This window comes from Syngnathus typhle, linkage group LG11, assembly GCF_033458585.1.
Source record: "Syngnathus typhle isolate RoL2023-S1 ecotype Sweden linkage group LG11, RoL_Styp_1.0, whole genome shotgun sequence".
Taxonomy (NCBI): domain Eukaryota; kingdom Metazoa; phylum Chordata; class Actinopteri; order Syngnathiformes; family Syngnathidae; genus Syngnathus; species Syngnathus typhle.
Window position 1 is genome coordinate 6,728,834 of NC_083748.1, and position 20,859 is coordinate 6,749,692.

The 20,859-nt window shown below is 44.0% G+C and overlaps 4 protein-coding genes and 2 long non-coding RNA genes across 8 annotated transcripts in view; 3 read left to right on the forward strand and 3 right to left on the reverse strand.

Annotated features, from left to right (window-relative positions):
• Positions 1-12,287, reverse strand: part of eefsec (eukaryotic elongation factor, selenocysteine-tRNA-specific) — a 41,889-nt gene extending 29,602 nt beyond the window's left edge. Inside the window, exons 1-8 of one of the 2 annotated variants that reach the window (XM_061291657.1) lie at positions 12,193-12,287; positions 11,583-11,972; positions 10,663-10,870; positions 10,467-10,563; positions 10,047-10,211; positions 8,391-8,999; positions 5,913-6,069; positions 3,496-4,136 (exon numbers count right to left, since the gene is read on the reverse strand). In XM_061291657.1, coding sequence (XP_061147641.1) covers positions 3,958-4,136; positions 5,913-6,069; positions 8,391-8,999; positions 10,047-10,211; positions 10,467-10,563; positions 10,663-10,870; positions 11,583-11,880 — 1,713 coding nt within the window. In that variant the 5' untranslated portion in view covers positions 11,881-11,972; positions 12,193-12,287 and the 3' untranslated portion in view covers positions 3,496-3,957. Of the gene's footprint in view, positions 1-3,495; positions 4,137-5,912; positions 6,070-8,390; positions 9,000-10,046; positions 10,212-10,466; positions 10,564-10,662; positions 10,871-11,582; positions 11,973-12,192 lie in introns of those variants that run through there. The other variant, XR_009716224.1, reaches the window with a different exon arrangement.
• On the forward strand, positions 1,687-2,585 carry LOC133162458 (uncharacterized). The gene is made up of 2 exons (XR_009716225.1): positions 1,687-1,933; positions 2,082-2,585. It is a non-coding gene; the product is annotated as an uncharacterized LOC133162458 (long non-coding RNA).
• Positions 4,445-9,083, forward strand: LOC133162459 (uncharacterized). The gene is made up of 2 exons (XR_009716226.1): positions 4,445-4,650; positions 8,428-9,083. It is a non-coding gene; the product is annotated as an uncharacterized LOC133162459 (long non-coding RNA).
• Positions 12,288-12,397: 110 nt separating the features above from the next.
• On the forward strand, positions 12,398-16,325 carry ruvbl1 (RuvB-like AAA ATPase 1). The gene is made up of 11 exons (XM_061291660.1): positions 12,398-12,689; positions 13,026-13,112; positions 13,188-13,320; positions 14,052-14,203; positions 14,350-14,439; positions 14,806-14,955; positions 15,031-15,094; positions 15,166-15,364; positions 15,618-15,720; positions 15,799-15,890; positions 16,033-16,325. The coding sequence occupies exons 1-11, from the start codon at positions 12,549-12,551 to the stop codon at positions 16,190-16,192; spliced, it is 1,371 nt and encodes a 456-aa protein (XP_061147644.1). The 5' UTR covers positions 12,398-12,548; the 3' UTR covers positions 16,193-16,325.
• Positions 16,215-17,702, reverse strand: mustn1a (musculoskeletal, embryonic nuclear protein 1a). The gene is made up of 3 exons (XM_061291667.1): positions 17,358-17,702; positions 17,166-17,286; positions 16,215-16,793 (listed from the first exon to the last, which is right to left on the reverse strand). Exons 1-3 carry the CDS (start codon positions 17,364-17,366, stop codon positions 16,696-16,698), a joined length of 228 nt encoding a protein of 75 aa, XP_061147651.1. The 5' UTR covers positions 17,367-17,702; the 3' UTR covers positions 16,215-16,695.
• Positions 17,703-17,838: 136 nt separating this feature from the next.
• Positions 17,839-20,823, reverse strand: rft1 (RFT1 homolog). 2 transcript variants are annotated; one of them, XM_061291659.1, is made up of 10 exons: positions 20,608-20,823; positions 20,452-20,537; positions 20,249-20,371; positions 19,880-20,171; positions 19,668-19,802; positions 19,294-19,554; positions 19,077-19,221; positions 18,794-18,899; positions 18,436-18,685; positions 17,839-18,356 (listed from the first exon to the last, which is right to left on the reverse strand). In XM_061291659.1, the coding sequence occupies exons 1-10, from the start codon at positions 20,668-20,670 to the stop codon at positions 18,246-18,248; spliced, it is 1,572 nt and encodes a 523-aa protein (XP_061147643.1). In that variant the 5' UTR covers positions 20,671-20,823; the 3' UTR covers positions 17,839-18,245. The 2 variants fall into 2 exon arrangements, with proteins under 2 accessions (XP_061147643.1, XP_061147642.1); XM_061291658.1 differs by having other exon boundaries at positions 17,839-18,360.
• Between the last annotated feature and the right edge of the window lie 36 nt (positions 20,824-20,859).

Consider the following 20,859-nt stretch of genomic DNA (forward strand, 5'->3'; position numbering starts at 1 on the left):
GCCAGGGTCAAGGTTGTAACCATTTTGCATCGATATGCATTTAGTTTCGTGGTTTCTGGTGTCGAGTCAATTGTATTTGTATGGCACCACATCCCCCAGGCACCTTCCATATCGAGAGGCTCCGACCTCTCCTGTGCGCCGAGATTATTTACAGCAGTCCCACGAGCGTTTACAGTGCCGCGACAGCTAGCTTCAGAGAACCACGAGGCTTGCTGGCATTAGCCTTTCTTAGCTGTGAGGTTTCATTTGGATTCAACAGAGATTCTCTCTGGCGTTTGTCATACTCAAGATAGGCCACACTGAAGTTGTGTTTTTTGTGAGTAGTAAAAAAAAAAGAAAAGGTTTCCCCAAGGTCAGAACTGTACTATTAATGATATAGAATATTCTTTCCTCCCAATCAATCTGTGTCCAGGTCAGAAGCAAACACCAAGCCCTTGCTACTCTCTTTAAAGACAATGACGTGACGATATCGACAACCGACAAACCCAGGCTGGTATTTTTGGAGGTGATGTCGCAGGTGAACTCTGACCCCCGCTGCTTACCTCAGCTGTAATGATCGTCTGTTATTGTGCCCGTCAATGGCCGCCGCCGCCGCTGTCCGACGGTGACGAATAGGATGACAGACAATACCGGGCCCTTCGGCTTTGGCGTGACGGCAGTGTTGTGAACGCGTGCGAATGACTTTGGAGATATGGGGAGGCTTTATCAATATGCCGCTTTATTGAATTGGCAGCGCTCGTTTGCACGGCTGTTTTGTTGTCTTGCTGCTTAGGCTGAGACAGGCGCAGACACCGAGACAATTCGAGCGCTGACGGCGGAACAATGGCAATCTTTACGGGCTTTTCTTTCACTCTGGCATTTTGGATTCGCCTTGCAGATTTAAGAACAGATCGGCTAATTAGCCTTAGTTTGATTTGCAAAGGACATAAGTCGCAGTCAGATAACTGCACGCATAAATATTCCTGAGCATTCGTTTCACTCGTAACATTTTGCAATAAACCAACAACGGCACACCATATAGCGCATTTATTCCCAATCACAATGCAGATTTGCGCAGCTGGGCAGGTGGCAGATAACCAACCGGTGCCGGAAATGGGAGAGGTAGACTGAAAGAGGTGGCGGCGCTATTAATTAAACCACAACCATTTTTAATCAGAGCTAATTACAATAGAAGGCGAGCTTCGAGAGGGCCGTGATTCTATCACACTGTGTGTCTGTTTGTCTTCTTATAGCTACATGCAGCATCTGTCATCGATTCATATCGGCTGGAGATCACAAAGGCAATATTGTTGTTATTGTCACGATGCCAAAATTTGGACTTCGATACCATACCTGCACACTAAAACATTCGAAAAAAGCTGTTGAATCATCGGTAATTCCTTTCCCCGCTGATTATCAACGTCGTACTTAAAACCGTAGATTTGTGCGAATAAAGTTTTACACTTTTGGAGTGGCGAATAAATCTGAAAAGATTGTAAATTGGGGCGAGACGTTAATACAAGGAGAGGCTCCCCGGTGGTTAAATTGCTAATTAATGTTGCAGCCATTTATCAGTCAAATGGCGGCTAATTAGTCTTTTCAATCTTGCCCGCCTTGAGACACATATGAAACCGGTTCTGTCGCCTTCCTCCTCAGCACTTGTCAATCCCCCACCCTCCTCCTCCACGCACGCTCCTTTGTCTCGCGAAGAGCAGGCCTGTTATCTGTCCACATCGACGCTCTTTTCCCATCTGTAAACATTGGGCCGCTCTGAGGTTGACCCACAGCTACTGTCGTGACCTCGAGGTTACCCGCTTACAGGCGTGTGGATGGAAAAATCATCACGTCTGGGCGTTATCACTACGGGGTGGAAAAGTGATGCTGAATGGGAAACTGACGGGGGAACAGCGCAGGTTGGATTTACACTCGGAGTGGAAAGAGCACAATCATGATGGTAACATCACTAATTTTTCGTTTATTTTTTATTTATTTTTTTATTGCCAAGTAGCCCAATTCAGCTTAAGCATTAAAAATACATGTACTTCAATTAGATCAGTATTGCTGATCAGCTATGTTGTGTGTGTCTGTGTGTGTGTATACAGGTGAGGACACACTCCCGCAATCGTCCCACAACCTCCCTGTGTGTCAGGCCCCTGCTAAAATCCCGTCAGTATTTAAAGCAGATTACAAAAGCGCCCTCACTGACGCTCGGAGGGATTCTCTCACACACAAACACAACAGGATTAGCATGCATGTTAAGATTGACGGAAAAAAAAGGGGGGGGGGGGTGTTGGAGCAAGCCTCCGCTCCCGTGTCCGCTTTAATGAGAAAAGAGGATGTTCTTTATCAAGACAAGGAGGATCCGCATAATCATATTTTCCTAAGAAGTACTGACAAATAGTGCAGATTAAGATTTATCTTTTTCATTTTTTCAATTATTCGGTTAAATAGGTTTTGGTTCAATCATTTAGCGGTCGGTGTGTTATGATTGTTTCAATATCATTCTGGAGAAATGTAAAAACACATAGAAAAGCTATATCAAAAATAACACCTTTTCAATGATAATGATGTCTCGTGAGCATTTAATAAAACACTTCTAAGCATAATTGACTGATAATAAAGTTTATTACAGTGCCCCCTTAAATTGATCATTTCTGGAGACTTTGAGATGCAGTTTTTCTATTATAACCACCAACAGGGTATTTTCAAAGAAATGACTGTACAGTATGCTTAATTGACTACTATTACAGTGTTCAACAATGGATCGATTAGTACAAGGCATCATGGCTAGAAATAAAAACCAGACTGGATGGCGAACGACTGCTACTAGAAAGCGAAATTGGAGAGACACGCGAGTAAAACGAATATTTTTTCCCCCCCTCTCTGCCTTCTTCTCTATAAGAGGAACGGGAGGAGATAAGACTAAAAGGACTGTCACTCAGGGGAACAAACCTTCCAGTGTCCCCTCTTGCTCCCGCTCTCTCCAATTTCCTCAGATTCCTGCTAAGATAGAAGCAGCGTTCATAGCGGCTGCTTGCTGACATCATCCGCGACATAGTAAGAGGCCGCCGCCCCTCCCCTTAAAGCTCACAGCCAATACATTATATACAGTACATCATCTTTAAGTGTTTGCAGCCAGACTGTCTCCATGACTCAAGACATTTTAGAACACTTTTAAAAGAATTTCCTAGAAACTATTCATTAGGGTTGAGGCAACTAAATGTTGCCTGGTGCAATGACGCTTAAACTCTACAATATGTATGAGTCAGCATGACATGACAACAATCTATTTAGATTATTACAGTTTCTAATGTGTCCTTTTGCATAAATGCAGCGCAAATTCATTTTGGAATGGTATTTTTTTTCCCCCATACCCCTGCTAATAAATTCACCTTCTTTTGGGTTCCTACAATTGTATCTGTAACACAAAATTATTAATAAGGCACATCAGAATGTGAATAATAATAATAATAATAATAATAATAATAATAATAATAACGAAAGGCAAATGGGAGCTTCTGTTAGGGCTTGTTTTATTTTTGGTAACTTTTCCCATTTCATCAAGTCAAAACCCTTCCAGTTGTTGTCATTGCAAGAAATGATGTCAAAAAGAAAAATCACTGCATGATTGACCCCGGTGACAGAGCAAGAAGCAGATAAGTACATGATTGCTTTATAACACCAACATTTTTTATTTCATACTCAGCTGGTTTAAAAATTTACCATTATCAGATGTGTACAGAAAAAAAAAACAATTATTTGCAAATCGGATTAGAAGAGCTATAAAAAACATGCAGTATTGTCTGGAGAGTGAAAAGAGTTTATCTCGCCACCAAACGCTTTTTCCCCCCCAGCAGTTGCGTCTATATCATTTTACATCAATTAATTTAAGCATTTCTCACCCTCATAAAATTAAGTCAGCACAGTTTTGCGCCAAGGACAAAGAGTCTCGTTGAGTGTGCAAACGGCTGCCGGAGGTCACAACTGAACCATTTTCTTGTGAGGGTCAAAGACATAGCGCTTGAAATCCAAGTGAATGCTAACATGCTGAGTGTCCGCTTTGGGCTCGTCTTCATTTGCGTCTTTGCCGCCCCCCTTTCCTTTTTTCTTGGACGTGGTCGAGGACAGCAACTGCTTGGTTTCTGGGCGGAGACCCTCTGAAGAAAAGATCCGCAGACATTTTTTTTTTAAATTCTCTACCATACGAGAATATCCAAAGGGGAGGGACCGATATTGATTGGACACTTTATTAGCTGAACTGAGCGTCAAATGGCCACCCTTGTATCACGGCTACTACAAAATAAATACTAAATGCTCCTACAACTTGTGAATCTCAGACTGTGTGCATTTTACTGAAGTCCGTCACCAGTCGCAGAAACACGTGCGCTCGCCTCCACATGACCTGCAGCCTTCATTCTTCACATTTAACAGATGAAATTGTGCAGAAAAGCCGGTCTCTGTTTCACAAGGAGACGTCTGTAGCATCCTGACGTTCACTCCAAACGCCGCGCCGCTCCGTCTGTTGTCGGCCATGACCTTAATTTCCTGAGAACTATGAGCGATTGTGTAACGCTCCTTACGCCGAGTCACATTTCTGTCCCTCTTGAACATCTATTTGTGTCCTCTATTCAAACTGGCTGCTAATTTGGCCCGCGGTTTTGGACACGGAAGGTAAGCAATGTTCTAGTTTCATTGCTTACACGGTGTCTGACTGGGCTCATGCGTAATGGCGCCAGCATTCTTGTTGTTGTCGTTATGCCGATGTAAGGGTTGTTATGCTGTGAGATATCGCTGCTAGTTGTGGCTACGCCAGCGTGCGCAAACTTGAATGAACTTTGCTCACATGCAAACATGCACAGTCAAGGCCCAGCTCTGTCGAGTCAAGGAACTGTGGTTGAGCAAAGTTTTTTAAAACCAGTCATTTGTAGATGTGGTAAAAGAAAACAAGAAATTTAAATGCCTATATCTACCAATTGTTTATTTTAATAATAAATAAAATTGTAATTAATAATTAAATTGTGTATAGTATGATCATAATCTTTTTTTTAATTTTAAATTTTTCAAAATTAACTAAGAGGTCACGTAACAACCAATCGCAGCTCACCTGTTGTCTGGGTTTGGTCACGTGACATTTGCAACTGAGCCGTCATTGGTTGTTACCTGAGTCTTAAGCATGTGATGTCATCCTCAGTTGACAGCAAGCGGCGTTTTAAAAGGTACGAGTTGGACATGAAAAATAAGTTTGGAAATAATTACACGCAAAATAACCTTTCACTGCTCAAAACTACAAACAGCACCATTTCTGTGATCAGAAATGTTCCAAAAATGATCCCGTTAAATTTTCGGTGAAAATCCACCATAGATGATATGTAGTCATAACTGATTTCGACAAAATTCAGCAGGGCGGGCGCAGCGTCACAAGTAAAAAGTCCAGTCTGGAACGAATCTACATTTTGGATTTGTCAGCCATGTGCAATTCAAAATGGTTTGATCCATCCCATAACAATTCATAGCTGAAATAGTTATCCCAATTATGAGTGACCTCTTGGCATCAGAATACATAAGACACTAAATTCAGTGTCATGGTAATGAAATAAGTGCAACTATATTGGAACACATTCCCTAGCACCGTCTTTCCCAACACTAAAAGCGTGAGTGAAGAGGATGTAGGTGAGGCTCTCTTCTTGATATGTTTTTGTTTTCTCTCCCCTCCCGGTGTGGCGCAGTGGGTTTGTAGCAACAGAAGGTAAAATAAATACAGAACAGATTTCCCCCGGAACACAAGCAATCCCCAGAGGAATTCTGGGAATGCGGCTGGAGATGTCAGCCCTAATACTCTTACCACATCCTGAAAACAATCCGCCGAGTCCCGAAAATTCAGAAAATAGTGTTCGGGATGGGTACTGAAGGGGAAGGAGACTTTTGGTCCTTACCTTGTACCCGAATTTTGAACTTCCCGCTCTGTCCAAACCCGCCCTCGATGACGCCGGTTTCGCCCGTCGACAACGTGACCTTCAGGCCCACGAAGATCTGCAGGTTTGTTTCCTTCTTGAACAGGCTGCGGCCAATCACAGTGTAGTCGTCGGCCACCTGCGCATGACGTAAAAAGGAAGAACATGAACAGACGACCCTGCCATGCTTGACTGACTAATCGTATTACAGCGGTGGGAATGTCGGCCATGATGGCAGGGCGAGGACAGCCCGCCCTTTGTCATGTGCCCTCATGGAGCCCACCATTGGCGCATTCTTTTCGTCTTGCCGCCTGACTGTCTCCGGTTCGTCGTCCCTGCACATTTTATGCCATTTGTTTGTATTCCTGGCTTATCATCCATCACTAATCTGATAACAGGAGGGCACCGCTCTGTCTCTGAGCCTCCTCCAGCGCCACCGCTAGCTCGTCCTCTCTTCTTCCTCATTCACTCTTGAACGTTTGACCCGAAAGCGTGACTGATGCGCAGATAAAAAGAAAACATACAGCGGCTATAGATGTCTGACAGATCGTACGAATAGTTATATCTCAACAATGACAGCAATGTGTCTTGCACAGAAAGAGAAAAAAACCAAAAAACTATGAAGTAAAAGTTGAAGGCTGATAACTGGCGACTGCCGCATGACGACCAGTCTGACCTCCCGTACGCATCGTTTCACTTGAGAGTTGAGTGAAGCAGTCAACACCTTGAGGTGCAAACACGAGGAAACTCCGTTGCAAACTTGACCCGCGACCTGAATTTCACCTCGACACGAGGGGGCAACGCTCAAATGGAAGTTAACTTCTTTCTAATGTTATGCGCTCACACTCTGAAATAAATACTGTTTTAATCATTTCCAAGGGTAATTCAGTATTTCATTATTTGCCTGTATTATGCATTTATATTTGGACTAAATACAAGTAGGTACTAACAATTTTGAAAAATAATCTTTTCCTCCATATGACGATTTAGTGTTCGATTATTTTTTAAAGTCCTTTCCCCATGTACTTGTTAACAAACACTAGCAATAAATTAATCTCTATTTCGATTTGATTAATTGTTCAGCTCCTGGATGAAATGTGTTAAATGGCACAAATAATTAAATGTGACTGTTTGTAAAACATATTTGGTCGCATTTCATTAAAAAAATTATTATTATTGTTATAGTCATAATAATGCACTGAACTGACTTATGTTGCAGTTTATGAAAACAGAAACTACTAAATCTATTTGTATATTACATTTAAACCAATTATGCACCGCCACTTGTTTTCATGGCAAAATCTGCCATGAAGTAAAATGTGTTTAGTTGGTCATTGTTTTAAAAGTGCTAAAACATCCTGTTATGTGTGCAGTGACCACCCAGCATCATGAGGGGCTTTTATGCGGACTCTTTTTATGTTCAGGAATGTAAGCATTGTCAACTACTAGAAGAATTCATCAACTAATAATAATATGAAGTTTTCTGTAAAGCATTAAATTTAAAAATTAACAATAACACTCCTAGTGAGCATTAAAATAGAATACAGTTCAAAATCTTCAAAGTTTAACATTATGTATGTATACGTAGAGTGCTTAATGTTTTGTGCAATGCAATAAAAATGTTGGATACAATTGTCTGGACACAATTAGCAATGTCATGCCGACTTGGCTGGACGGTTAACAACAGTGAAAATACAAAAATGAAAAGTCATTATGTTTGGGAATTAGTCAGGCAACTACTTCCTGGTGGTAATTTCATGATGGTGACTCACAGTGACCCGTCTCCAACTGTGAAAATAAAATCTTTGCGTGAGCCGCCCATCTACAACGTTTCCATTTTGGATCCACTTCTTATTACGTCCAAATGATACCATGTTAAAACATTAGCGTTGTAATGTACGTTGAAAGATGACCCAGGCTGACCCAGAGAGAGCGTGGGATAAGCGTCACACGAACACTAAGCGGTGTGGGTATTCCAATGCCACTCAGGTGTGTCCAAACAGCGCCAGTGTCTGACAGCTAGACGGGGCGAGTGGCGTCAGGCGGCCACCCGCACGCACCTCGCTGTCGCAGGCATGCGCGCCCGCACATCTCTACTGCCCCACGGCCGATGCACGTATGTTTGTGTGTACGTGTCTGTTTGTGAACACACAGTACGGGCGTTGTCTGCTTGCCATGCTCCAGTGCCACCAGCGATGAGAAATATTCAAAGCATTGGGTGCAGCGGGGTGAGCCAGAGGGCACATAGGCAAAAGGCTAAATTCACCTGCGCAGTTCATAATTCAAAATTTACAATTAAAAATTGCGGTGTCTTAATGCCACATTTGTGTTTCAAACAGACACCACAAGAACTTTGGTATTTCACAATCAACCAAGGAGCCATGAATATGTTTTTTTCGCTACGTGTGGAAAGGCTCATTCCCTACAAGCCAAGCTTCAGGATTTAGAGCAAGCACTCACCCTTTCCACTTGCCCTTCCTTGTGTTTGGTCTTATAGATGAGCAGGCGAGGGAGGCCCGTCTCAGCATAGCCTTTATCTTCAAAGCCGTGCAGCAGGCGCCCTTGGAAGGCCAAGCGGCACGCATTAGCGTGGATGTCCGTGTCCAGCTTGGAGCCAATCACCAGGCACAGTAAGGGGCACGTGACGGGCCGCTCAAACTCCAACAAGGCCCACTGCTCTGGGTCGGGTCCCGAGTTGGACTCTCCCTGGCCAGTGACGTATTCTTCTTGGTAGAGGTACTCCCTGTCGAAGGCGAAGGCCGTTTCTGGCGAGCGGGGCTGCGGCGCGTCTGGCGGCAATCCAAAGAAAGTCACCCGTGCCATGACCGTCTCGTGCCCCACCGTGATGTGGAACTTGGCCCGCGTGCCGAGGGAACCCTTGAAGTAGCCGATCTTCTTGGCGGAGATGACGGCGGCGAAGACGGTGCGCAGGGAGCTCGGGGTGCACACCAGCCCCCGCTCCAGCAACTTTGGGTCAAACTGTGTCACGCACACACCCACGCGGTCTCCCTGCATGGCCCCCGACACTGGCTTCCGAAACATCTGTATCGACTTTACCTTCTTAGTCACCTGATGGAAGACATGTGACAGAATAACACATCTTAAGTCTAAACACAATTCAGTGCAAATTAAACAAAATAATTCTCGTGGAGAGATTTCGGTGTGGTTTGTTGTATTCTCAGCTCAACTTTTTGTTTTTACAGCACTTAAAACAAGCACGGCTGAAAAAAAAAAAAAAAAGTCCCGTACAAACAGTCATAAAGTTTATATCAACAAGAAATAACAACAATACAGGTAATATAAAAAATAAATAGATAACAGATAAAAATAGATTTTGAATTACAAATACTAAAAACATGAGATCAGATTGTACCATTAATTACATCATTAACAATTTTACATACACATTTTTCGATGTCATCTACGAATGACCTGGCCCGTGACTCCATTTTAGAATTTAAACGTGGCCTTCAGCAGAAAAAAACTGCCCAACCCTGATTTAAATTATTATTTATTTAATGAATTGGGGAAATTATATAATAAAGACATAATAATAATAATATTCAATAAAATCGGATGCAGAAAATACACACTACTACATAGTGCCAATTTATGAACGCTTTAGAAGTCTATCACCTACAACTTTAAAAAAAAACACTACAATTATTTTGAGTGGAATATATTACAGTTTTCATTTGAATGCCAACAAATCCCAAACACACCAGAAAATACGTATGATATGAAATCTGGCAAACTCCATCTTAATCTACAGTGCCGTAATTTGCAGACATCTTAATTTTAATAGCATATCATTTGTCGCCACTCTGAGGTTAAAGTAAGCACTGCAGGCAAGATTCTGCTCCCAATGATTGGAAGGGGCGTCATCGGTTTAAAATGGTCCATTGGTCGTGATGAATTTACATCCAAGTCGGAATGTGCAATTTACTATTTAGTTGGTCGCACGCCATTCAAAAGCAAAGTCAGTTTTGTTGTAAACCAATAACCCCCAGGAGTCACCCTCCCCACACATTTAAGTGACCCACTCCATCCGTTCCTCCCTCCGCCTGTCCGGACCAAGACAATTTCTGAGGCGCTATTCCAGAACATGTACTGTACCTTCAGTGCTGGGATTTCTACGGTGTCGTTGATGGCTAGTGACCCCTGCAGGATGGTGCCGGTCATGACTGTTCCCTGGCCACGGATGGAAAAGCAGTGGTCCGCAGCCATCAGCAGGTCACCTCCTGGCTCTCTCCGTGGGAGATAAGTCTGCTTTTTTAATAGCTGAAACAGAAAAGACGAGAACATACACACAAACATGACTATCCTCAACATTTCCAACCTAATGTGGGTTAACACAGGGAATAAAGTAAAAAATAACATTTTTAATACTACAAATTTTTCACTAAAATTTGCTATTTTTTCCTGAATTAAATGAGATAAATATATCTAAAATATATATAATAATAATGAATAAAAAGATTTTAATTGACCAATTTTAGTAAGAGACAAGTCAGAGTATCAGTGTGTATTTTTCACCTCGATTAACTCGGACACCCCCTGTGGTTCCTCTGTGTCGCCACCCTCGGGGCCCCCGGGCTTGGCTGCCACTGCAATCACTGGACAATCTTTGAAACTAGACGAAAATAACAAAATGGTTTCGTGTTTCACGGGTGATTAAAGTTGGGAAATATCGTATTATCATCTAATTCCTGGTGAGTGCTCGCATGCAGACCTGGTGTTCTCCAGTGTTTTGTGAAGTCTCTTGGTCATTTTCTCAATCGCGCTCTGTCTCTTGTTGGCCGGCAGAAGGTCAGTCTTGTTAAGCACAACCACCATGCGAGGGCAGGTCAGCTCTCCGATGAGCAGACACTCTGCTGTTTGAGTCTGCACTCCTTTCACCACGTCCACCACCAGCATCATCAAGTCGATGATTTGCGCCCCTGCGAGACACGGAAACATACAAACGCTGTGTTCTGTTTATCTGCAATTAGCTGTAAATACAAGATGGGCTTTTGTCTATTTGTTTCTGCATACATGTGTGTCGGTGACTGGTGAACTTGACGACAGACAAAAAAAACAGGAAAAGACAAGGAGACAAACATCATTGGGAGGGCTGAACAAGAGTAAAGGGCTAGAGGGCTGAAACTAGAGCTGCCGCACGCTTGCTTGTCTTTCCTTTCCCGACTTTGCTTTCCTGTGCTCAACTCTTTTCTCTGCTCCCACTTGGCTCCATCTATTTCCTGTGATTTCCCCATTTGGGACAAGGGAGGGGGGAGCTTCATATTAAGACCCCAATTTTTTCCTTTCAACCCTAATCTCTAACATGTGCCCCTCGACCGGATCAGTTGCACTGCATAAAGTGTCCAGGCAATGAGCGGTCTGTTATTAAATACCATTTTCACTTACAATTACAAGCGAGACTACAGATATAATTCATTTATTATTGCTTTTTCCCCCCACAGGTGAGCTGTAGTTTATCCTACCTGAGTAAGGGCAAGAAACAGTGGCAACACAATAAAATAAAATTTGGACCAAAAAAAAAATCCTCCTAAAATAACAGGCTGTTGTGATTAAATAAAAGTGAATGGAACAATGTAACATGAGAATTTAGACTGTAAATGTAGGTCAGTGCTTTGACAGCAGACGTCTCACCTCCAATGATTGTCCGAATGAGAGAGGCATGTCCCGGACAGTCCACCAAGGTGAACTGCAGGTTGTCGTAACGCCCCCGGTGGTCTTCGCTGTCTCGCAGGTGCTCGGGAAGGTCCACGGTGAAGGAGGAGAAGCCGAGGTCTAGGGTGATGCCTCTTTCTCGGGACTGAGGGTTTTTATCGAAGGCAGCCGTGGACGCGGTGCTGCTTAACGCTCGAGCCAGCGACGTCTTGCCGCTGTCCACATGTCCGAGTACCCCGATGTTGAAATTCAAAGTTGTACTCCTATTGGCTGCCATGTTGTAGTGCTGTCACGTGAAATTCTCTGGCTGTATCTCTTCGGACCATGGACTCAGTTCCACAGCGGAAGGTGACTTGTAGCTGCCCAATACTGAAATTAAAATTAAATTTAATCTACACGCTAATTGCGTAACATACAATCTCGAATCAGTACTTGCACACGTGCATGCAAGCTCGAGCACATACGAGTATTCAGTGGCTAGCAAAGTAACTTTATTGACTTTGTAGAGAGCAGAAATATATTCACAGAACGATTAAAACGATGCACATATTTGTTTCCCTCAGTCTTATCTGATAATTGTTTAACTCACCCGTATATTCTTCGAGTTTCCACTTTGACAACCGAGTTAAACAACTAAACTATATGAAAGCACTCGGGAAAGGATTTCCGGTAACAATGATTGCCACCAGTATCGACCAATCATAGTTGTACTTGTATTATTTACATCCAATGGATTTACTTGAGATTCAAAATAAGGCGGGGCTTAGAGGTAACACTTCCGCCAATTTTCCATAGTAACCCCACATGGTAACCATTCTTCCTGTGTTTTGAGTTTCGGTGGCGGCGGCAACTGTGGCACGCTTCCAAGCTAATAGCTGCACAAGTGACTATTTTCCCTTCTTTTAAATCGCGTTACGGTTACGCGATATATCTACTTAAGCCACCATGAAGATCGAGGAGGTGAAGAGCACCACGAAAACTCAACGGATCGCCTCACATAGTCACGTCAAAGGACTTGGTTTGGACGAGGCCGGTAATGCTAAACAGACAGCGTGCGGCTTGGTCGGCCAAGAAGCTGCCAGAGAGGTAATGTTGACCGTATCACATTCTTCTTATTTGTAATATTTTCTTATATGACACTTGCATTCGTAAAAGGACGATCTTGTGTGATTGCATGCACATCGTGCACGTCTAAGCTAAACCTGCTAGCCCGTGGAGTCGCTGTTTCACAATACTAAACAATCCTCGTTTAGTCCGAAAATCTATAACGTTAAGTGCACTACAGTAATTCCAACCTGTATTGAACCAGGTACCTATTTCACATTAGAAAAATCTCACGGCACACCACCAAAGAAACAAATTTAAATCAAATATATACACTAGTCACATGCTTCATAATGTTCCTGAACATTTACCTTGCAGGCATGTGGCATCATTGTGGAGCTCATCCGCTCCAAGAAGATGGCAGGAAGGGCAGTTTTACTGGCTGGGCCACCTGGTACAGGAAAGGTAGCGTTATTAAGTCGCTGTCTCAGTGAATTCACTTGTCATTCCTCACTCACTTGTTGATGTTTCTCTTTGCAGACGGCTCTAGCTTTAGCCATAGCACAGGAGCTGGGCAACAAGGTGCCCTTCTGCCCCATGGTGGGCAGCGAGGTCTACTCTTCTGAGATTAAAAAGACAGAAGTACTGATGGAGAACTTCAGGAGGGCCATCGGTGAGAGAAGCACTTAATTTGTTTTCATTTGAAACATTCAGTGCTGTGCAAGTCTTCCATTTGCCTTGTTGTTTTAATGACCCCTTTGACGGTTGTCATTTTGACATCATGAAACTGTAAATACAAAGTTTGCAGCAAAAAAAAAAAAAAAAAACATCAGTGAGTTGCTATGGCAACCAGCCTCAGCCTGCCAAGTCACAGGAACTACAGTGCAACTGTTGAAGTGGTCTCCTCAAAATGGAATTTATAATATCGGGACTCCATACAAAGATATGCTTCAAGTAAAACGGCATCACAGAACCCTTTTGCGCAATACTTATTGTATCTTGTTGACCCCTGAGTCATTTTGAGAAGGGGAAATGGGCCGGAAAGATTCCCCTGCTGATGTTACCTGTCGCAGGGAAGGAAATAGACCTTTTGTAGATGGAGAGCACCGCTGGTCCTCCCTTAGAACCCGATCTCTAGTCAGAGATGGAGATTCCTCCGAGGTTGTCACCACCATGTGAATTAGAAAACCACAACGTACAGTCCACACCCTCTGATCTTAACCGTGGAGAGTCGGCCACCTGCGGGCGCCTCCTCGTGCCGCATTAATGCGAGACGAGGGTCACTCAGAAATAATGGGAAGGAATGTTCACGGGCACGTGCACAAGCAATATGCTTTCCACGGAAATACAAAGACCCAATTCACAACACTGCGTGTGCGATATTCATGTCAACTCGCCTTTCAGGGCTGCGCATCAAAGAGACGAAGGAGGTGTACGAGGGTGAGGTGACAGAGTTGACCCCCTGTGAGACGGAGAACCCGATGGGGGGCTACGGAAAGACTATCAGCCACGTCATTATTGGTCTGAGGACGGGGAAGGGCACCAAGCAGCTCAAGGTCTGTCACCATTTTTAGTACTTAGACAAAATTTTGTAGCCACAGGGCCTAACCAAAAATGTTGCCTCATCATTTACATTATTATTTTTTACCTCATCTACACTGGGGGAAAATGTACCTAATTTTTTTAATTCTATGTTCCAAAGTTGGATCCCAGCATTTACGAGAGTCTTCAGAAGGAGCGTGTGGAGGTGGGAGACGTCATCTACATTGAAGCCAACAGTGGAGCTGTCAAGGTATCACCACACACCTTCCACTTGTTCTTCTACAATTCATCCATTCATGCCATGGCAGGGTTTTCCATCTGGCCTTTCGTCTCTCTCCTCTCGGCGTGACAATCTGTGCTTCCATTCAGAGTGTTCAAAAAAGCTTTTTTTTTTTCCCCGCTATCTCTCCATCTCTTCAAATGCCTCCTTTCCTACAGTGAGGCTTGTGGCTTCCGTTGACAGGTCGCGATGACTGTTCCTTTAATCGGTGCAGGTGGCTTTGTGAGCAAATAAGGGCAGGGCAGTGGCACATATCGCTTGTTGACAGGCCTCTCTCAAAGAGCCCACCTGTTCTGCCATGGAAACGAACGAATCCTTGCGCTCGTGTCTTTGCAGAGACAAGGTCGCTGTGACACTTTTGCCACCGAGTTTGACCTGGAGGCTGAAGAGTACGTGCCGCTGCCAAAGGGAGACGTGCACAAAAAAAAGGAGATCGTCCAAGACGTCACGCTGCATGACCTCGATGTGGCAAATGCCAAACCGCAGGTTAGAAAAAAAAATGAAGTGTTCAATGTCACAAGTTTCTGTGCAGTCCTCAAGTGTTCTTGGTTATCACCACAGGGAGGCCAGGACATTCTCTCCATGATGGGACAGCTGATGAAGCCCAAAAAGACAGAAATCACAGGTTGGCAATGTTGGCGTCAAATCTTCATTCATGTCCGCTTGCTTTGCTCAGCCTTCCTTTCGTGTTTGCAGATAAGCTCAGAGCGGAGATCAACAAGGTGGTGAACCGTTACATCGATCAGGGTGTGGCCGAGCTGGTGCCTGGAGTGCTGTTTGTGGACGAGGTCCACATGCTGGACATAGAGTGCTTCACATATCTCCATAGGGCACTGGAGAGCACAATCGCTCCCATCGTTGTGTTTGCCTCCAACAGGGGAAACTGTCTCATCAGGTGGGCCATTTTTAAGATCTTGGAAATCTGATCAAAAAGGGTCTTTTTGGGTAAACATGCCACTGATTATTTCACGTACCACTAGAGGGAGCCCGAGTATGACAAGTGGTACTCCTCACACATTTAGGAAATTCCACAAAGATGGTGGCCACTTGTCACAATGCAAAAATCACGTCGTACTGATTAGCATGGAAAAGGAGCTTTGAAAGACATGTTCCCTCACATTTGTGCCTGTTTCATGCTTGCTTCTCAGGGGGACCGAGGACATCAGCTCTCCACATGGGATTCCACTGGACCTGCTAGACAGAGTGATGATCATTCGTACCATGCTGTACACGCCGCAAGAGATGAAGCAGGTCAGTGGAACTGGCAGGAATCCTGATCACGTATCGATTTTCTTTTGTCTCATGTAATGGCTTTTTTTTCCCTTCCAGATTATCAAGATCCGAGCTCAGACCGAGGGGCTCAGCATCAGCGAGGAAGCACTCGCGCACCTTGCAGAGATCGGCGCCAAGACCACCCTCAGGTATGGAAACAGGCTGTATGGATGGAACGTATTGGGTTGCTTTCTATCTTCTGGAAAGACTTTGAACAAGATTCGGACAGGTCAGACATATACAAACACCAACTTGAACCATGTAGTTGATTTATGTCTCGTTTGATGGCAGGTACTCCCTTCAGCTCCTGACACCGGCCAGCCTGCTCGGTCGCGTTCAAGGCAAAGAGACGGTCGAGCGGGAGCAAGTGGAGGAGATCAACGAGCTTTTTTATGACGCCAAGTCCTCGGCCAAAATTCTTCAGGATCAGAATCATAAATATATGAAATGAAAAATGTAAGGACGGCAGGCGATTCTTTTCAATAATCCATTCTGTTTGTTTTATTTCTATCTTGACTGACGTTTTTTTCCCATTAACAGCGTAGTTCCTCAGAACTTTTGAATAAATCTATTATTTGCCTATACGTACTTTGGTTTAGATTTTTGATTTTTTGCATAGGTTTTTATATCCATGCAAGAAATTAACAATTTAACAACAGGAATGACAATTTTGCTGTCAGCATTTTTATGTACGGTAATAGCTTTACATGTCTATTGTGTGTGTATATATGGGGGAAAACAAGCATTTTCTTATATTTAAAAGCTTTAAAGTATAATTTGTGCACAATCCACTTTTAGCATAGTACCAGTTTTGGTGCTTTGAAAACAAACTACTGTAATCAATTACTTGTGACAGACAAAAGAAAGTCAATATTTATGAAAAGGACTTGGGGGGGGGGGGGAACCTTGCTTGCCCACCAAACACTGAGCCACAAGTGCTAAGGTGGTCTTGGTCTACTTCCTGGCGGGTCGACCTGAGCGCGTGTTCAAAGCCGTCTCTCCTCCTGACCTCACGCCACTGAACACGGATGGAGCCGTTTTGCCCATTTTCTCTGTGGACAGTTAAACAAACAACAATCAACAAATTCAGACTTGACCTGTGATGTAGTCTGCAGAAGTTCTATGAACCATATTAGGTGTGGTTCAAGTGGGTTTCAAATATTTTGTTGCACCTACAATAGTGATATTGGGTGGTGTGATAGAAAACCAATTCCAAGAGTATTGTAATGTATTTCTAAAGGATAAACTACACAGTTTATTCCACTGGGAAAACACTCCCATCATTACAGCAATCCTCTTCGCCTTAAATGGAGTGGAAACTTTCTACATCATAAGCTTACTGCTAACTTCAACCAATATGTGCCACTACTTCATTTCAGCCAACAACACAATGCGTTTGTATGCATGCATGCATGAGCACTCACCACACTCCTCCATGACTTCAAAAGTTTTGCTCTTCGCTGGTCCACTGCCACCAAGTCTATTCTTCATCTCAGCCAGCTCTTCTTGGCTGACCGCAGGACGCTGCACTTCTTCTTGCGGTTGCTATGAAAAAAAAAACAGTGATTAACGTTAAAGCTTTAGGACAGCACACGTTCGGTAAAAAGCGCTCTTACTTGGGACATGGTGATGTTAGCTCTTCTGTCTTCAGTGTGGCCCGTTTATATATAGTCTTGACTTTGAAGTGGACAACAAATCTGTTTCTCAACATTAACAAATGATGTCACGAGTGTAAAAGCTCCTCCTCAAATGAATCCCAGCTTTGAACTTGGGGGGGGGGGGGGGGAGGAGACTATTCAAGATGAGATGAACTGTGCTGGGATTTACAAACTCATTGAACAAGAGAAAAAAAGAAAAGGCCAAAAAGAATGTTGCTTCCAGTTCTTTCCCTTAATGACATCATTCCCCAGCCCTGACGGCTGCTTCATTAACTTGTGGTAAGTTTGGAGGAAGATCAACTGTAAGCTTAGCAATTTGTGGTTCTGCAAAAAAAAAAAAAACATGCTGCTTGTTTTCCTGCAGAAAAGTCAAGGAAAAAACATTGAAAATGTGATTTAAAAACATACGGTACAAAAACTTTGAACCTTTGCTTGGAAATTATTGACCAGGTGTGTAGACTTTTATGTGCAATGGATGGTTGGGAAAAAGCCTTACATAAGGGAAAAATTAACATCGTTAATAAATCAACAGGCTTGATTCCAACATGACAGGCATGATGTCAGCTATGGAAGTTGAGCTCCACCCTGGACAGCTCATCCTGGCAGTGTTCTTTTATGCAATACAAAAACTGCAATCCAATTGGGGGTTCTGAACATTCAGAGATTCACTTTCATTTAAAAAAATATAAGAAATTACAATTGCCCCTTTAATTTTTGCCCATGTTCCATCACATTATCATAATGAAATTGTATTACTGAAAAAAAAAAAAGAATTCACTTGTTGCAGTCCTTCAAGCTAAGCATGTTTTTTCCCGTACTGCGGCAAAAGCTGAGTCCTCACAAACATCACCAGTTGAGTTTCTGTGAGCAAAACCGTTCCGAGAACAAAAAGCAGACACGCCGCTCCCACGCCGACATGGACCAACCTGAGGAGCCAGCCGCTGTCGCAGCAGAAAGCTGCCTGCCAACAAAAACAGGCACTGGTCATACAAACGCTATCGACACCCCGAAGTCAAAATAAGCCGTTTGACGATACCTCACTGACGGCCGTGACGGCCGCACTGAGGGCGAGCATGAGGCATAGCGGCGGTGAGGGCAGCAGGCCACGCAGAGGTTTCCACGGGCTGGACAGGAAGTAGCGGCGGATGTACAGGACGCTGTGCGTGATGCGGAGGGCCATGTTGAGGCAGTTAGCCAGGATGAAGCCTGCGGCGCCTGCCCACCACGTCAACACGTAGGACAGGAAGAGGAAAGACACCGACAGGGCCAGCATTACCAAGTTGTACCTAGAAAGGAAAACACGGAGCTTGCTTAACATAAATGTTTAATTCGTTTAACACTCATTTCTAAAAGTAGTTTTTCCCAGTGAAATAAATAGAAGCGTCATTGCCTACTTGTCAACCTCCTCCTGGCTCATTGCAGCAAACACAAAACACTCGGTCACGCCGTTGACAGCCAACAGGAGGACGTAACAGCTGTAACATCTCAGCAAAGACGGGCCTTCATCAGAATACAAATAAGATGCAGTGAATTGAAAATTCTTCAATATACAGAAATAAAGTTCGGTACAAAGTCAAATGTTATGCCTGTAATTCACATCTTTGTTATTCAAAGTGTCACAAGACCAATGGGCCAATTAATTACCAAATCTCAGAAAATACATATTTCCCATGTTACCTGCTCCATTGCTCAACAGGGATCCACCATAAATGTCCAGGGCCAGTCCTGAGTAAGCGTATCCAAAGACTGCAATAATGAGGCCAATCACCAGTACCAGTTTGAGCAGGCATTGTAGCACATCTGCTGCGACATCAACATCTTCCTGAAGACAACAATCATATGATCAATTTCAACTCCTCGATATTCATTCACAATAAAGCCAGCCTGCGCACACCTGCTTCTGGCTTTTCACATCACGGCCTCTCTCCAGCACTTTGGCGAAGAAGATGTAGAAGCTCTCCTCGATCGGCAGGAAGACGAAGCGCGCCACCATGGAGCCCAGATTGTTGATGATGTCGTAAACGCCCTGGTCGCCAAAGCTGAGCACGTTCAGGAAGGTCATGACGTAGCGCTCGCCTTCAGTCAGGATCTGCTTGAGGAACGACTGCTTGAAGAAGCTCCAGGTGAGTCGGGCCACGGTCCAGTCCACCAGCGGCTAGAAACAGACAGACGCTCTGAGAGGTTCATGTCAAATTTGTCATCAAAACTGCTATTACTGGTCATGACTTTAGCTTGCAACAAATGAGCGAAAATAAACAATCACACTACCTCTCCATTAGCTGTGTGAGGCATCAGATCTCTGATGTTGTGCAGGGGAAAATTACTCTTAGTCGCCTCTTTGGATGGCAAGAAACGAATAAAGTAAACCACATAGCACAGCACTAGGACCCCTGTGTACACGAGCTAAAACATACCAAAAGAATCAAGTTATTCATCTTACATTAAGAAATAACACACAAAATGTGGAAGCAAATTCCTACATGAGCAGCAGAGAAGATGTAAAGGCCCCACTCCCGGGCAGACACCACCAGCACCACCGTCATACTGCACTTAGCCAGCATGGCCAAGCTCTCAGCGACCACTTTTAGCCTCACAAACATGTGGGCCTGGGCCAGTACCCAAAGAGGCTCGGCCAGGAGCTCCTGCATCCCTGCTAGGGCGAACAGCACCACAGCGGGGCCGTAGAAAGGAATGACTTGAGGGTCCGGCACCTCCAGGAGCCAGAGCCACACCGCGGCTAACAGGGCTCCCCATAGTACACCTAGAGGCAACCTGACAGACCAAGTCTGCTTTTTAAAAAAGGCAAGCAAATGTTACACAGTTAAACTACAGTGGTGGGTATTGCTCACGTCAGCCATAGAAGGTTGATGAGCTGTCTCCAGTTGTGCTTCCCCCCATCAGAGCCACTGAGACAGGCTCTTCGAAAGGCTTCTCGAGACAAAAATACTAGCGTGGAGTACAGCAGTGTTAGCCTGAAAACATGAAGACAATAACACACATTATTGTTATAAAAAAAAATTGAGCTAAAATGGTAGCACAGTTAATTACTTACCTGACGTTCACTACTCCAATGAGCTCTTTGGATACAAAACGCAGGGTGAACGCGTTCAATAAGAATGTGAGCACACGGAACATCACCTGACAAGGAACAATAACAATAACAGGAGACATTTCATACGTAAATGAGCTCACGTTAGCATTTACGCACCTGTAGCAGCACATTGTACGAAGCGAGAGTGGACGCGTTCTTCAGTACGTCCTGCGAGCTCATTTCTCAGCCGCTTTATGTCGCTAACTCAAGTTTTCGACATTGAATACATAATTCTTTTTTCTACCACTTACAGAGGACGAACCAGTTCGCGTAGTGAACACGCATGACGGGAACTCATTGGTTTCCACTTCCGTACACATTTGTACAGACGTATTGACGTAATGACGTCATTAATGCTACGCGCGACAC